This window comes from Calliopsis andreniformis, chromosome 8 (assembly GCF_051401765.1).
Source record: "Calliopsis andreniformis isolate RMS-2024a chromosome 8, iyCalAndr_principal, whole genome shotgun sequence".
NCBI classification, from domain to species: Eukaryota; Metazoa; Arthropoda; class Insecta; order Hymenoptera; family Andrenidae; genus Calliopsis; species Calliopsis andreniformis.
Genome location: NC_135069.1, coordinates 8,788,230 through 8,805,216, shown reverse-complemented (window position 1 = coordinate 8,805,216; position 16,987 = coordinate 8,788,230). Strand labels below are relative to the sequence as shown.

At 38.1% G+C, this 16,987-nt stretch overlaps 2 protein-coding genes across 3 annotated transcripts in view; both read right to left on the bottom strand.

Moving 5' to 3' along the window:
* LOC143182683 (uncharacterized) overlaps positions 1–16,987 on the bottom strand; it is a 506,678-nt gene that overhangs the window by 361,336 nt on the left and 128,355 nt on the right. The window lies entirely within an intron of this gene.
* Positions 1–16,987, bottom strand: part of LOC143182684 (uncharacterized) — a 108,677-nt gene that overhangs the window by 17,320 nt on the left and 74,370 nt on the right. Inside the window, exon 4 of the mRNA XM_076383873.1 lies at positions 15,316–15,727. Within this exon, the coding sequence (XP_076239988.1) occupies positions 15,316–15,727 (412 nt within the window). The remainder of the gene's footprint in view (positions 1–15,315; positions 15,728–16,987) is intronic.

Sequence of the window (16,987 nt, the reverse complement as noted above, 5' to 3'; positions counted from 1 at the left end):
AAATAGATCACAGTAAATTGTTTTCTCAATTGGTATTGACTCTAAGAATTATTGGATCTTATCCAGTGTGACTAGAAAATTTAATTTTCAGCTTAATTTACATTGTGAAATTTTCATTATCATTATCAAACTTATTATACAAATACTGATAATATATTGTACAATGCATACGAAATAATACTTAAACGTACGTACATGGCACATTAATTAATGCCTACGTTAATGCTGTGCTTCATTACGGGACACGATGATTTCGCCTAATTATCTGCAAACATTTGCAGCTTCCTACTAGCAACCGGTCTTCACATTGCACCTCTGCCCGCTAACGTGTTTCAGCGTTATTATGATAACGACTGTGCCAACACGCATAACATCATAATCTGTTAAAGTCGTTGATACCACTAGATCCTAATGACTCAAACAACGCGACAAACGAGATTAATCGTTGCTCATTTTCTGTCAATTTATGACGAAAAGTATCTCAGGTATTTAACATTTTAACGATGGGATTACTAAAATTTAAAGACCAACAGAAAGGTTCGTTTAAATAATTTCAAAGATGCCGACATGCTCAAATCTTGATTACTTCAATGTGTCTGACTTGGAGCTTATTCTACTGCTCCACAGCAGCCAGACAGGCGCAGCGACGTCAGTAGAATAAGATCCCAGTCACACACATCTTCACATGAATTTTAGATGCTTTCTAACGATTCATAACATAGAAACGAAGACTTAAAGTTTTGTTCAAAAAACTAACTACTTGTACAAAATTATATTGTATACCCTACTCCCTCTCTTTCACACCCTCGTCAACCACCCACACCCCATCGTTGCTTCCTGGCTCCCCCGAGGCCACAAATCCCAGCGATATTTTCTTCATATTTTGGGCAGCAGAGATATTTCAAAGAAACAGAACGAACACCCACCGCGTACAATCGACACCCCTACGACAATTTGCGCTCGACGAGGAACGATTTCTGCGAATATTCCGCCGACTATACTGGCTCGGGCCAGTGGAACAATATCAGCGATGTAACGACGTCAGAATACTTCGTCAGTTTTCAATCGCGACGAAGCGATACGGGTGGCGTCCGCAGAGTATCGAAAACCATAACGATCCCCTTTTGCGGCTCGCCAGAACGACGGATTTCCTCTTCCCCGCCGCGAGGGGGGTTAATCGCCCTTTGATACGCGACTGCTTTTCCCCGGCGTGCAATCTGCACTTTATATCTGCCCCCTACCTCCAGCGAGTTTTTTCTCCCTGATCTGTGCTCTCACCTGACCCAACCGCAGCACAGCCTGATTGCTAGCTGAGTGTAACGAGTAACTGTCCCAGCTACGCGTTGAGTACCCGACGCACCCCTCGATCGAATGCAGTTTCCCTGTCCTCTCGGGGATCCGACCGCTGAGATCGTTAATCGACCGATTCATTTCGAACGATCCACTTCTGTGTGTTTAATTAGAGAGGTTCGCAGGGAAGACTCTTCGGTTGGGCGAAGATCTGTTGATGAATTCGCTGGGGATAGTTCATTCGTTTGAGGAGTGGGTTTTAAGATGAGTAGTATGTAACGTGTATGACTGTGTCAAAATAGCTGACTCTAATAGAGTTTGAGAATATTTGAAGTCTTAGAGGAAAAAAAGACACAACCTATTTTTTGTTTAGGATAATTTATGCAAGATCAACTGTATCAAATTATTGAAATTATATTTGTATAGTACTAGCATGTGTATTAATTGGAAGCATGAATCACAGAAAAAGATATCATAGCAAACATAACTACTCTGAACGATAGAGGATCTACTAACTAACCATGTTAGACTAAAATCCTCTCTGAATACTATCCCAGTTATTGGAACGTAAGTTAAGCCTGCTCCCTTTCGATGGAGCCAGCTGAAACAATCGGCTCGCATCTTAATTACGCAGCCATAATTTAACGGACACCGCATCCTCCGCGCTGGAATTCGCCAAATGTATGCAAGCCTGGAAATTATAGTCGATGCCGCGAATTCGAGCGACGATTACCGCAAACAATGCCTGCGATATTGAATGGACACGAGCAAACAAGAGGCAACCTCGGCTCTTAAGTGGGCACGTAGCATGGGGCTTTGACTTCAAACCTGGAAATAATTGACGCTACCTGTTGTTTTACTTCTGTTCCAGGTATTCGGTACACAGAAATGCCAGAGGCAACGATTCAGCGTGAATGGAGATGATTTCAGGACGATTTCGTGGAGAATTCAACTTTGGACTACTTTTTCGATTCGACGATTTCTCGGTCGAATTTGTATCTTAGTTTTTGTGTCCTATCTTTTTTACCAACGTGAACGAAGATTCGATAAAGAATTCTACTTTGGTGAACGATTCTTCAAAAGCTTCTGCTTCCTGTTTATTTTTATATTCCCGGTGACTGAGCGATATTTTTTACAAGCGTTTGATTATTTGAAGTTTATTCTCACTATTTCTCGTCGATTTTTAGTAGAAAAATAAAACATGCAATATTTTTGTATTATTTGATAACATGTTCATAGTACCATGAGAAGTATCTAACAATTAATTTCTCTACTCTGACATAACATAATTCTGTTAAAGTTGAATATTTTGAAGATTGAAAGATTTGAAAATTAGAGACGTGAATTTCTTCAAATTAAAATATTTCGTTATGAAAATATTAAATCCTCTAAATTATTGTCAGCTCTAAATTTCAAGAGACAAACTTTGGGGAACATGGAATATCTCCTTTAGTACTAGTACTATCATCACTTAAAGATGAATTCTCAATATCTTCTAAGTCGAACAGGCATGCAGAAACTATTTCGGCATTCAGAACCTTTAGAACTTCATAGGGTCTGTCCTAATAACACTTACCCACAAAACATAGCCGACTACACAAGTGAGGAACGCAATCATAATTCCATAAACTGTCGGCAAAGTTTCCTCGCTGGACTTCCCCTCCTCCATATTATTGTTCCACCACGAACTCCCGAATCACAAACACTCACTCTATCCCCGGCACAATTACTACACTCAAATATGATCAACTTCCGGTCGAACGACACGAGTTACCGTATCGTTTTCCTTTGTCGATTTCAATTAATTACACAGGAAATTTATTAATCACCAAAGGGGACACGAGTATCCATTGAACAAAAGAGTCTTAATTTGCACAGCAGAATGCACATGAACTGATGAGCTGGGTAAATCCTTGCTCAATTAGCTACTGAATTATTGAGGCGCCCTATACTTTGATAGTCGAATATGTGGCACATTAGCGATAAAATTAATAATAATCGTATTTGGATTTTAAATAAGTCACTTCATCATCTATTGGTCTGTAACTTTTGCCATGTTCCAATCATAATCTTTACAAATGGTTTATTAAATACTAAATCACACTAATTAAGCTTTTGACATATATTTTCCTTGTATAAGATACATTTTGGATTCTAAAATAAATAAAAATCTTAAAGAGTCTCTCTAATCTGACTACCAAGAAAAAATTGATATTCAAGTTCAAGTATGTCTGCACAATAATTCTTATTTCACTGAGATTTTTGAGAAAATGAGTTCTAGTATCTGTTACAAACATAAATAGGTAAATAAAGATACACTTCAGATATTAACTTTTACAACCCTCAAACAAATTCTCTCGCAGAGGCTTATCAACCATGGGGCAATTTACTATACAGAACTAATATTGTAATGAGGAAGATATATTTTGGATTTCAAAAGAAACAGAAATTCTCTAATCCGACTACCAGTAAAATTTTACTATTCAACTTGAAGTACGTCTACACAAAAATTCTCATTTCACCGATAAATGTCGAATTAAGAAAATAAATTCTACTATTTGTCACAAATAAAAATAGATGAAGATACACTTGAGCTATTAACTTCTACAACCTCCAAACAATTCTTTCGCAGAGGCTTACCAACCGTGGGGCAATTTACTGTACAGAACTAATATCGTCGTCGAACAGTATAAAACCTCTGGCGTATCAATTTGAAGCGAATCGTGAAGAAGAGACGGTCGATGGAAGCGTTCGGGTCTCCGTAAAAATCCCCAAGTGCTCAACGAAAATCCTCCTTATCGAAAGGAAACTTTCATCTCCAACAAATAGCGACACGAATCCCTGTTGTCCAGCAACGGTAAATCGATAAATCTGGTTCCGTTCAGCTACTTGCTGGTAAAGCGTTCGGCCAGGAAACACGAGGGCACCAAGTGCTGGTGCAAGAGGGAAGAGGAAGCAGACGATTCCCGCTGGCCTTCGAGGAGGAAGCAAGATTTATGGTGGTCACTTATCTGCTACGACCCCCTCCACCTGAATACTCGATCATTTACGAGCTCCAAGAAACGAGCATCACCTTTTTTTTTGGAAACTGCGTTCGCCACGGTCCAAGCGTTTCCCTTTCTTTTCCACGGTCAAGAAAGTGAGTCGGTGGAAACGTGACCTTGATATGGCTGCGTTCACCCCGAGGAACATGTGTCGATGGAGGGTGAAAGGGCAAGGGACGCCGATGGATATTAATGGTTCCTCCGTCGCGTGGAAAATTTGATTTTCGACGAGGAAAGTGTCTGGAAAGTTATGGGTGGATTTTGGACCTTGCTAGCTGTGATTCGAAATTCCTACATGGAAAGGGGTGTATATTGTATAGTGGATGAATGGCGCTGGTGACAGATAGTATGTCAAATTTCATTCTAGCTGAGAGGGCTTGAAATTTCGGAGGAAGTACTTTTTTGTAACGTTACAGCTGTGGAATTTTTTGAGAAAATGAAACTGAGTGATCAGAAGTATTATTTAAAATTTATTCAATACTGTAACTGTTATACTATGATGTACTTTTTATTCATATTATTATATCACTTTTCTGATTCCTTTTAATTTTAAAATAAAGTGTAACAGGTACTAAATATAAAATAAGGGAGAATATCAAGTGAGGGTCATTTTTGTTACAACAAAGAGATGCAACAGTTACGCACGAGTAAATTTTTATTCGAATGAACTTCGTGAAAGCTTTATGAAAGAACTCGAATAAATCTTCCGCAAAAATGATATGTAATATTCATGAATAGCAAACAGCATTTTATTAAAACGAAAATTCACCTGAATATTACTTCATGCTACTCTGTCCACGCACAGAAAATTCCATCCAAATGAATTTTAGCATCAGCGAAAATAAAAAACTTTTAATCCATTTATTACGTAAAAAATCTGGAAAATAATATTCGTTAACTAGGAAAAAATATTATACATGTTCTGTAACAGAAAATTGGAGTGCCTCGTACTTCATACGAAATAAATCATTACACCGACCAAACAGTTATTTACAATTTCCCCCCGACTCATCGTAATTAAAATCTCCATTTCCAATTCACAAAATTTCACTAAATAACTGAACACGGCACATACGTCACTCGTCATCTCCCAGAATCACCGAAAAAATTACTCCACAAATGGCTCTCGATGATAGATACGCAGCTCTCCTCCTGTTTACGTCACCCAAAATTCGAGCACGCGTTCGCCTCCCAATGACGAAAGATCGACACTGATTGATCGACGAGAAAAGCTACCTCTCTCTATATTTAACACAGCGGTCAAAGTCAACTGTATCTGATCGAGATCGAAGAAACGAGCTAAAAGGCCAAGAGGAAAGTTCGCAGAAGAAAATCCTCAGCCAAGACTCGAGGGCCACTGGTTTCTGGTTTTCAGATGGCGAGTCTCTGGTGCCCAGCAGACCGCTGGACGCGGAAACGCGTATTAATAGTTCGGTGGAAATGGAATCTAGGTGAGCTACGGGAAAACAGCGACCAAGCTGTTACGTATGTACATACACGTTCTCTAACGAAGGTAAGACGAATTCGATTTAGCCTGCCAATTTATTGGCCATAGATTGGGTCACGATTGGTGCACCAGGCAATCTAAATTTGCAAGACTTTCTCTGTCACTCTATGAGACTGTACGATAATTAAAAACTGTGTTATTTAACCCTTGTACAACGAATGTAGTGTCACTTTGACTCTGAATGCAGTACAAGACGTCAGAAGTATAATAAATTCATTTGTAAGACTTATGATACACTTACTTCGTGTATCAGTTGTACAGAAAATTAAAGAGAAGTAAAGTGTGTAATGTTCAAAGTGCATTTTTCTGTATAATTCCTTCTCAAAATAATTTGCAATGGGAATTCTATTATGGATCAAAATGACCCTCCATTCGATCACCATTCGCCTTTCAAGCAATAAACATTAAAGCAGTAAAAATATCTCTATCTTTAATAATTCTTAGAATTAGAAAAGTTTTTGGCCAAACGCTATGATAGACATTAGTGTTTTACATTTTCAAAAGCTACAATCTTTTTATAGACCTTCAAATACATAATCCATTCTGCACGTATCTTAAACTCCATTTCAAAACCCGTGTCACAGTTTCAGTAAAATATATCGAGGTTCCTCGAATGATTAAAATATGCAAAAATGCATGACAAACGAGCGTGCAATGTATCTTCCATTTCAACGTGAAACTTTTTTACTCCGAGCTAAAGCAATTCCAATTTTCGATCGTCGCAATAATTCACGAGAATCATAGAACTGCGAATGGCGCGCCGCTAAACACGAGAATCGTAAAAACAAGGTAAAGCGTATTTTCAACCGTTACGATTCGAAAACCGAGCACAAGTTTCGGAACTGGTCTAGCTATAAATCTGACCTCCATTTGCGGGAGGCTCCAGCGGGAATTTAATCGATCAGTCGAATGGTCCCAGTAGGGGAAAATCGATTCCATAAAATCGTGGAAAATCAGAGAAGCCTCGAGAACACGAGTTCGAATGACCGAGAATTTCCTACCGATTTTTAACGAAGGTAGATATTCAACTTCAATCACAGGGATTCGGCGTCGCTTTGAGCTATCGAATTTTAATCGCTGAGCACATCGATGAATTTTGTTTCGTTTGTTCGTGGATGCCAGAAATGAACGAAATTTCTGGCAAATTTTGAGGGAATAAGAAAATGCAGGCTGGTAAATTCGTAGTATGGTCTTAGTAACACGATAAGCGAGTTGATGCTGAATTTAATAAAACACTTGTAGCAGGCGCGTCAAATATTTCTCGACGCCACCATGAATATGTTAATTTTGAAACTGAGACACTCCGTGCAGTTGCGAACAAAACGCCACCTCCCTGGCCGAACTTGCGCCATTTACGACTTCCATAAGTATTCAGATGCAAATTGAAATCCGTGGAAAATCTGCTCGGGCGAGGAAGCTACTGAGCTACGAGTCCAATTTTAATGTGCTGCGTCCAAGTAACTAGAGAATGAGTCTTGATGTAGTGGAGAATGCAATCAAGTGAATTTCTAGAGGGAGTAGAACAGACACTCTATGAAATGTCTATTTTATATTCAACTTAATCTTTTAATAATTATTTTTTTAATAATCACTGAGCGATTTCCGTGAAAAAATTGTAGAACTTAGAAAATGAGAGATGATTCATCGACAAATACTAATAATAATTAAAGTTTATAATTTGCAGATGATTTAACTAATGAAATTCAAAGTATTAATATTAATATTATAAAGTTAAGTAGAAGTTTTCTAATTTGAATGCGAGAAATCAAGTTTTCTATCCTGTTAGACTAATAAATACTTATTGAAACAAAGTGAATCACTGTACACTGCTTCTTCAAAGTATGCTCTGTCAATAATCGAATTACTGTCACTGTACATTCATCCAACCGAATTCGAACACAATACCGATGACATCTGAAATAATCGGTTAGCTGCTGGTGAAAAAGTTATCAACGTGTCGGAGGCAATCACCAATCCAATTACGATCAACTCTCTGTTCACACCCTGCGCATTCTCTATTTGCAATCGTGCCGTCCTTTGCTCCGATTTTATATTGGACATAGTATTCCATGACAAACTGTAACTATAATTCGAATATCCATTAAAGAGTTAAGCTTCGCTTGGGTGCCAATGAAACAGCAATTGACACGTATTCAAATTAAAGCTAAAGCATCCTTTATACCTCATTGTCAATATCGAATAAAACACTCAATTCAAACCACAAGACAACATTGAAACCATCACGCTGAAACAGCGAGATGTGTTTTGGGGTTCACAGTTTGTTAAAAAAAAAAATGTTAAATAAATATTAAAATTCATGAGGGTTTCTCAAATTATTAACGTATGCAAAACCACACGAGATAAACGAGTAGAATTTATTTGCCATTCCGCCGCGACAATTTTTTGCCCCTATTCGAAAAAACAGGTTATTCCACAGCAACGTGGAAACTTCTGTACCCGCTTTATGCTGATTAACAACGAAACATGAAAAGCGGCAGTACTGATGTCATAAACTCGTTCGGTTGAATGCAGGGAATGGTAAATCTCCCTAGCAAACCACCGACTTTATGGGAAACCGTTGCAACAGATTGCGGCTTCCTAAAACCGTTTCAAGGGCTTCCGAAATAAATTCCTCTGTATAGCGTATCATAAATCCTAGTGTGTGTAACATCGTTTTATAATGCGAACTGGATCACTGCACGACATAGAACTATGTTGTTTACCGAAAACAACTCGGCGAGGGATAGAGGAACTTTTACATTTAAATAAACGTAACATGAACTCGCTGACTCGTGAAATTAACTTCCCTGATACTCGGGGGATACATTATTTGGACATTCATCGTGCTACGACTCCCTTAGATTACTACTTTCCCTTCCTTATCTAAATTAGATTCTAACTTTAATTTAAGGTAATATGGAAACTAAGTTCAGGTGGAATTTATTATCTTAAAGTATTTTGTGATAATTTTTAGTATAAAATATATTTATTTTTCGTTAAAGATCGTTGCACACATACTTCCATATTATTTATTCACACAATATTTCCTCTAAAAACACTCCTCAGTATAACGAAATTTATAACATGGAATGTAGTTTATATTCCAAATTTAAATAATTATGTGCAGGGTGTGGCTGTTAATATTTTAAGTTCATTATCGTCATTATATTTTCGCCCCATTTCGATTACACATTCAACATATATACAAACGTACAAATTTATCGAATACCCCACGAAATCGTTTACCATTTCCTCCCAAACTCACAACTCGCCGTATCAGTCCCTCCCACCTAATTTATTCCAGCAACATTATGCATCTGCTCGTTTTTTAACTCATTAACGCGCTACGTGTAAACGATCCTGGTGTTACACTGCACCGTAACATCGTCACTATTTCATTAAATTACTCCCAAAAGAAACGAGAAATAGGTACAAACGCTGTGAATGTTCTACGGTATCAAACGATTACACTAATTTCCAGAGGAAATAAAATATTCAAGGGGGAATAAAATACAATGGAACTTTACGTAACTGGGTGTAGTATTTTGCAGTGCAAATACATTTCCTTAAAGTGTGAAGAGCCTGAAAGTGGATGTGCAATTAAATCAGAAAATATTGTTAAAATTAGCAAACATTTATAATGAGTATGACATGTTAGGTGTTAAGAGTTAACAAATTACGCCAAAGATTTCGTTTTCGAAATACTAAGTGTTGAAGAAACGCCTAAGCCACGCATGAAATGTGTCTGACTCAAAGACTCATTCTACTTACGTTGTTCTGTCTGATCTGGCTAAGGCACGCTGGCAGTAGAATAAGTCCCTAGTCAGACACATGATTATAGACACGTTTCTAATACTTAGTAACTCAAAAACAAAGCCTCAAACACAGTTTTATCTTGTCCTCACATATAGAATCATCTCTTCAAGTATTTCATACCTATCGTCAAACGTTCCATGTATTTATTAAAAACTTTATATAAATTCGTAACCAAAAAGATATATGATGTAGGTATAAAAGTCGCCAATTTTCTTGATCTACGTTGAAATAAACGTTTACGTTGTAATAAAGTTTACATTTTTGTTTAATAAATGTACATTGCTGCGTAACAAATTGCCATTAAGGTGATCTCAACGACTCATGTCGCGCCATCCGAAGTGGATCCATAAAGAAGGTGTTAACTCATCGAACTAGGTCCATCTCGAAAATTACGAGAACAAACAACCCAACGAGCCAGCGACATGAAGATGGCCCAGTGAACGCATCAAAGAGGCGCCTTTTGGCTGGGCATAAAATGCAATTTGCCGGGTGTCAGACGGCCGCTGCCGTAGCCTGTTCCGCTTCCACAGGCGGACACGTTACTAAATTTAATTGGATTTATCGATCGGTTTTCTGATTCCATTCGCCCCTCTTCCATCCCCTGTGCCGCGTGAAGATGCGGCACCAAGCGGTAAAATGTAATCGACATCGTAAATAGTACACGATCGACGTTCTCACTCTCATTTTGTGGAAAGTATTCGTCTACATTGTTCTACTATTATAAGTTAGATGCAATTTCTCGTGGAATTTGCGTATGTATAATATCTAAAAGTCCCTTCATCGTGCAGCAAGATCAGAGATGGTCAAAAATAAAAAAGGGAAGAAAAGGAATTTTAAGAGTAGCAATTTCAAAAAGTGTAATTGGAATGGAGCAGTCACGTATCAAATGGTCAGACTGACCTAGTAATGAGTCAGCTGATGGGTCCATGTGTAAATGAAAAAGAAGGAAGACCACAAGGAGAGATCAATAGGGTGCACATATCGTGAAGGGGAATGCAAGGAATGCCAAGTTCTTGGAGAGAAGAGCTGCATGGCCTTCAAGAAGAGGAGGTAATCCTATTTAAGCTGGCCACGTAAGCTGATCACGTTTTAGGCGATGTCATGTTTCTGTCACTGTGAAACTTGAGAAGTGTCCTGTATTTTGGGGCTCTTTAATGGAGGGGTCATGGTTCCCAGAAAATGGTTCGCAGAGAATGGTTCATATGATACTGGTGATACAGGTAATGGAAGGTGCAAATGTGAAGGAAGAGATGATTGAAGGGTCCTTGCTTTGCGAAATGTCAGACATCGAAGAAGGAAATTCAAGACCAGCTTAAATTGTGTTTGAATAATAAGAATAGAATTACAGAAAATTAGCAAAATTAATTATAGAATTAAAGTAATTGCTACTGGAGAAAGTATGTATCAATACTACGTAAATTGGGAAAAAGGCTTTACAACTGTAGCTGATGATGAAGTCTGAATTACCAGTGAATGGAACACAAGAATCTCTTTGCAAAAATTGTCTAAACTCGAAATACATACAATTTTAATGCTAACAACTTGTAAGACTAAATTGAATTTAAGAAATCTATTAGGATCACAAATATTATGATCCAAGGATTTTGGGATCACTGATCCAGGATCTCCTAAAATTACCAACGTAGGTAAGCAGTTCACGTTCTTATCCATACAAAATTCCCAACATTCCGTTCTTACCGACTGCTGAAAGGATTGGAAAGCTCTTATCGATAATCGGCAACGTGAACCAGCTGCTGATACCATGTTACCTGCCATAGGCAACTTACTACAGACTGCGTTTGTCGATAAAGCAGATCCAATCCAAAATAATAATAATAATAATACACATTTTAAATCAAAATTCAAACACTAAGGATTCAAAAATCTCACTAAAAAGGAATTTACGTAAAATAATACTGTAAAATGATCAAAACAGAGCATTTAAAAACTTCATGCACAATACAAGAACCTGTACACTGACCTCTCGTGAAAATTTCTAAAAATTCGAATACAGTGTTCTGATTCTATTGAGCAAGCTTCCCAATGTCATCAGAATCACAGAAAAGGAACAATGTAAAGAGAAACTGATTCTATGCAAATGAAAGGGGTGTGGCATAGAATTCCTGGATGTATCATTATCATTGAACCAATATATTACGTCCTACGTGCAGTCATCCGATTTACAGGTGCATAGGAGCGTGTCTCCAAGCGTATCAGACAATCTATATTGAGGAAGATTTCCCGGCGATGCGGTTAATTGCGGCAGAACAATACGATGCATATGAGAAGGTTGTCATTCAAAGCAGTTAATACCACGACTGCAGAGATTCTCCTTGTATTTTGTAAGAAAGACTCAGTAAAACAAATGCAATAAAACATGGGAGTTACTCCATATTCTGAAGTCTTTTTCTAGAAGCAAGATCCTGGATTTCATATTACAAGAAAAATCGTGCAAAGGTTGGACTTGAAAGCTGTAGATTTATAAATTATGAAGCGTTAAGTGTGGAGGTTCTAGGATGAAGTCAATCTAACAGATCTATGTTACAAAGTTATTCTAAAATTATTGTGTTACCACTCTTTATCTGTTTTCTTGTGTAAATCAAGTTTTAGAGATGTCTGAAGAATTCTTCATAGATGAAAACCTATATTTCTTATTTTTAATTTCCTTTCGTTTATGGTGAGAACATAATGTAGAGTCAAGATTTTAAAATAAAAACTAGTAATATCTCAATTTGCGCCACGATATAGAAGAAAACGTGGATTACGAAAGTTTCCTATGGGATGGGGTCCAGAAGAGTTCTTCTTCCCAGCAAGCTGCGAAAAGGGAAGTTTATGCTACTTCGTGCGCTGCGCGTACAGAGGAACGCAAATAATATAATTTTCTTAACTTTCTTATCGCGAATTTCTCCCCTGAGGAAACAACAATAAATTTGCATTTCCCTGTAACATTAGTCGCTCCAAGTTGTTAGAAACTTCAAAATGGAAGGTTATGAGAAATGCATTGTTGGGAGCATTATTCTCTTTCAATATCTAAATACAAAAATAGCTTAAATAACCATTCGATGCAATTGTAAAAATATAGGAAGCTTAATTCTTTAAAGCGGGTCTCAACATATCCCTCCTTCTAATACCTAAATATGCATGGTGGAATATTTTTTACACCACCTTGAAAAATTAAAATTACTCGAAGTATCATAATAATTTCCTAATAATTAAAATAAACCTACTCCATTAAATTTTACAAGAATAAAATTTCTATACAACAGTAGCTTTTTTATTTTCTAAAACTCTCTGCTTCAGAGGGTTAATATTTCAATAAAGTGTCAACGCAAGGAAACTAATGGCCTGTGTCACCCGGAGATTAAATCACAATTACTCGACTTCAGCGAGAAAATCCATCGATTGAAATACAAGACCATCGCGATCGATTAATCGGCACTCGATGCCTCCCTAACCAGTCGGCGGGATAAGGAAAAATAAAGGAGAAACATTGCTGCCGGTATTCCAGATTTCCGTATGTGGCGAACGCGAGAGACCATTACTCAGTCTGTCAAGCACGGGCATCCATGACAACCACGACGTCTCCTCGCGATGGTACCAGCTAGCCAGTCCTTTCCCGAGATATCTACAGGCTCACCTACCAGCCACTGCCTCACCTCTGCACTCTCTGACGGTACAAGGAAAAACATGGATCGTTAAGATCCCCCTGCACGTATCTCGGCGAACAAGCGTGTACCACTACCCTTTAGATTGGATTAACTTCATCGCTTTAAAATGAGAGTCCTGCAACGGGCGCGAGAACCTCGTACAATCTGATGCAGCAACTATTATATTCGCTGGGAGCAGATGAGTTTAGACCTGAGGGGTCAGTGGAGGGCTTGATTGTGGGTGTTGAAAACACTTTGGTGTTGGTGAGTAATGTATGCATCATTCACAGTGTAAGTAGAATACTATAGAAGTCGATGGATGACAATTGGAAAGTCCTTAGAAATTTTCTAATTATTCTGAGCATTCTTTTTGCATGGGACATGGAATATTATACTTAATAATGAGAAATGTAATCTTTCTAAATGATCAACTAGAAACATTTTCTTATCCCAAGCCTTCAAGTAAAATTCTATTCACCCTGCAGACAGCTTTCATCCACCTTCCCTCAAATTCTAGCCTGTGGAGGCTCTCGTCTGCGACTGGATGAAGTTTTTTTTATCGCGGAGCTGATAGTAACGCGAAGGGTCGCGCGATCGCCTCCGAGATTTAGAGTGATCTAACGCCAGAGAGCGAGGGTGATAACTTTCGTGTAAAAGAGCCGACAAAGCAGCTTATATGGCAAGTTACGCGGCAACTCGTTTCACCAAAGCGGTTTTCTATCTCGCACTATTCGCTCCCATAGAATGCAGAAGGACAGCCAAGGCCTGTCGGCTATATTAGTGTACCGCTTGTACAAACAGGCTGAAGTTAGAGAGGGACAAGTGGAGGAGACTGCGAAAAGAGGAGAAACGGGAGAAGAGAAGACAGCAGTGATAGAGAGTGCATTGAACGCGAAATCTATCAAATTTCTAATTGGAGAGGCGAAGGGAATCGTTATCCGCGCTGGATCATTGAATCAATCCTTGGCAGTGAATGAAATATAATATACTGGCCAGATACTCGATTGAATACAAATTTTCATTATAGAGGGCTTAGCAAGTGTTCAAACTATTCTAGAATGAAATTAACAATTTTGGATTTGGATAAAATACCCTATTAGCAATTTTAGGAAACTTTTGCATGGGAGCTTGTGGAGAAAATGAAGTGCTCTCCGTTTATATCTAGTTTTAATTACGCTTCATAATTCAATTACCTTGATTCGTACATTCATCATATGAATCAACCCTTTTAATTATTTTAGTTAAATAAATGAACAGAATATTATACAAAAATTGTTTAAATAGTTTTAGCATAAAATACAGGTTTTAAATATTGTCATGAAAGAAATATATAAATGTTTCTCAGAATTAATTAATGTAAAAATATTGTTCCATGTGTTCGAAATGGAACCTGAGTAAGTGGGTCACTACATGTACTAATATTTTACATAGTTCAACAGAGTAGTCTGTCATCCCTGATATGACACAGACGGATTTAGAAGACTACTCTGCTATCCAATGCAAATGGGTTAATGGACAGCTTCAAATCTGCAGAAACTGACACTAAATTCCAGTCTGCTCCAAAATGTCTGTGCCATAAAGTATTCACACGACTTTTCCATGTTCACTGCCTCTAAAAATTGATTTCCATATGCTGTCGATTCGCAGTGTTTAAAAAATGTACAACAATTTTCTAGTATCCATTTCGAACACTGAAATAACGAGAAAACATGATATACACATATAGGAACTCACAAACAGAAATTTATTCATTTTAAAGGTACCCATTCAATGAAACTCATTTTCCATTTACTATAATTATAGAAACATTTTAACACATATAAATAGCAAGAATTCGTTAGCTAGTAAACGATAAACACATGTACACGTTATTCAAAAATGTTAACATTCTGTAAGATTCATATAGCAATAGTGATAGGATTAATGCAAATTTGAGTTCTGTGGAGTGCAAATCCTTCATGCAATTTTCTAATTCCCCAAACACCGAGAAGGAAAATAGGAAATAGCTTACCGCCGAGTTGGTCGTCTGAACTGGTACCTTTGTTCCCAAGCCAGCGAGCCCTCCGAGACACCTACGCGCGCAATCGGGATCGCTATCTTCGCAAATCGGGCAGCCTACCGTGGAGGAGCCTGGCTCCCTCAGCACGTGATTGCTGCTGGTGTTGGTGGTGTAACCTTGATCGGAGCTAGCATTCGAGTTCGGCCTGGACTCGTCCGAGCTGTCGAAAGGTTTGATATTCCTCGGACGATGGACGATTCCCACTGGCTCCCATATCTCGCTGGTCGACGAGGCGTAGTAATTGTTTTCCTTGGTCTCGCGGCTTCTCTCGTCGACGACCTTTCCACCCCGTGCCACGGTGACCTCCTCCTTCGTCACGATGGACGACTTTACGCTCAAGGATGTCTCGAGTCGCACCGGGGCCCTTTGCAAGTATTCCGATTTATGTACCAGCTATCATCGTGGATCTCTCCTCGAGAACTCGATCGATGAATCGTGCTCGCGTTTGTTAGGATGAGGATTCGTGGGACGATTTTGAGGAGCCTCGGAAGAGGCTCCTGAGAGGATGAAAGGATCAGAGAAGTGGAGGTACTTAAGGGTGGACAGAAAAAATGGTTATACAAGTCTTGCTGAAGTCTTCTAAGTAGAGTTCTATCGCAGACCTTTGTGAAATTAATAAAAGTAGCTTGAGTTCGGTAAGATCAGCTTTGTTAAATGTACAAAGTTGACTTTTACTCATTCTGGTGAACTCAGGCCTGTTAAAGTACTTTTGTAAATTCTACAAGACTTCAATAACTTCAACTTGACATCTTTTTCCGTGTGGGATGTTCTATATGTGATTAATTGTAGTGTTCCTTTGATCTGGTTATGGCTTCAAATGCAATGTTTTTTGATATGCTTGTCATCTACACCTGGGCCTCATTTTATGTAGTGAATATGAACCATGTAAAAAAGAATCTTATAAACAGATATCACAGTTATCATGTAAAAATTGATTTACAAGTTGCAGCTTGCTACTTTATAACTTGCAAATCAATTTTTGCACGACTCTCTTTATACGATTTTTTGACACGGTTTAGATCCATGGCGTAAAACGAGTCTCAGGTCTCAAATGTACTTTCCTCGTTTTTACATCGGTTTTATGATGTATTGGATGTAAGGTCGGCCACAGTATCGAAGGAAAACCCATTTTCAGAGTTATGTGGAGGAAAAGAGGAAGACTATCAACAGAGAGGAAAGTGTAAAGTTTAAGGTCTCCTTATGTTCAGTCTTCAAAATTTCATTAGACTCCTACATATCTAGCTTGCTTCTACAGAAACAAATACCTAATCCTTTCCTAGATATTAGATCATCCCATAAATAATTTCGTTCCTCCTCAAACCAGCACAAAATTTTTATAAAAGCACTTGAAAAACCATTTGGAAAGCGGAAAATAATAATAATGTACACATACCACCGCCAAAATATACATATGATTGCAAACATGAACCAATCTTCCTCATCTTCGATGAAAACATTTACGGGATGACACAATACTTCACATTAAGCTATCTCTATCAATTTCTCTGCTCTACCATCACCTAAGAATAACATTAAATAATATATAAAATTAGCCTGACAAAATTTCTAAATGATCTCAAGGTTTTCGTAAAAGGAGGCATTTAGTTGGTTAGGGCAAATGAAG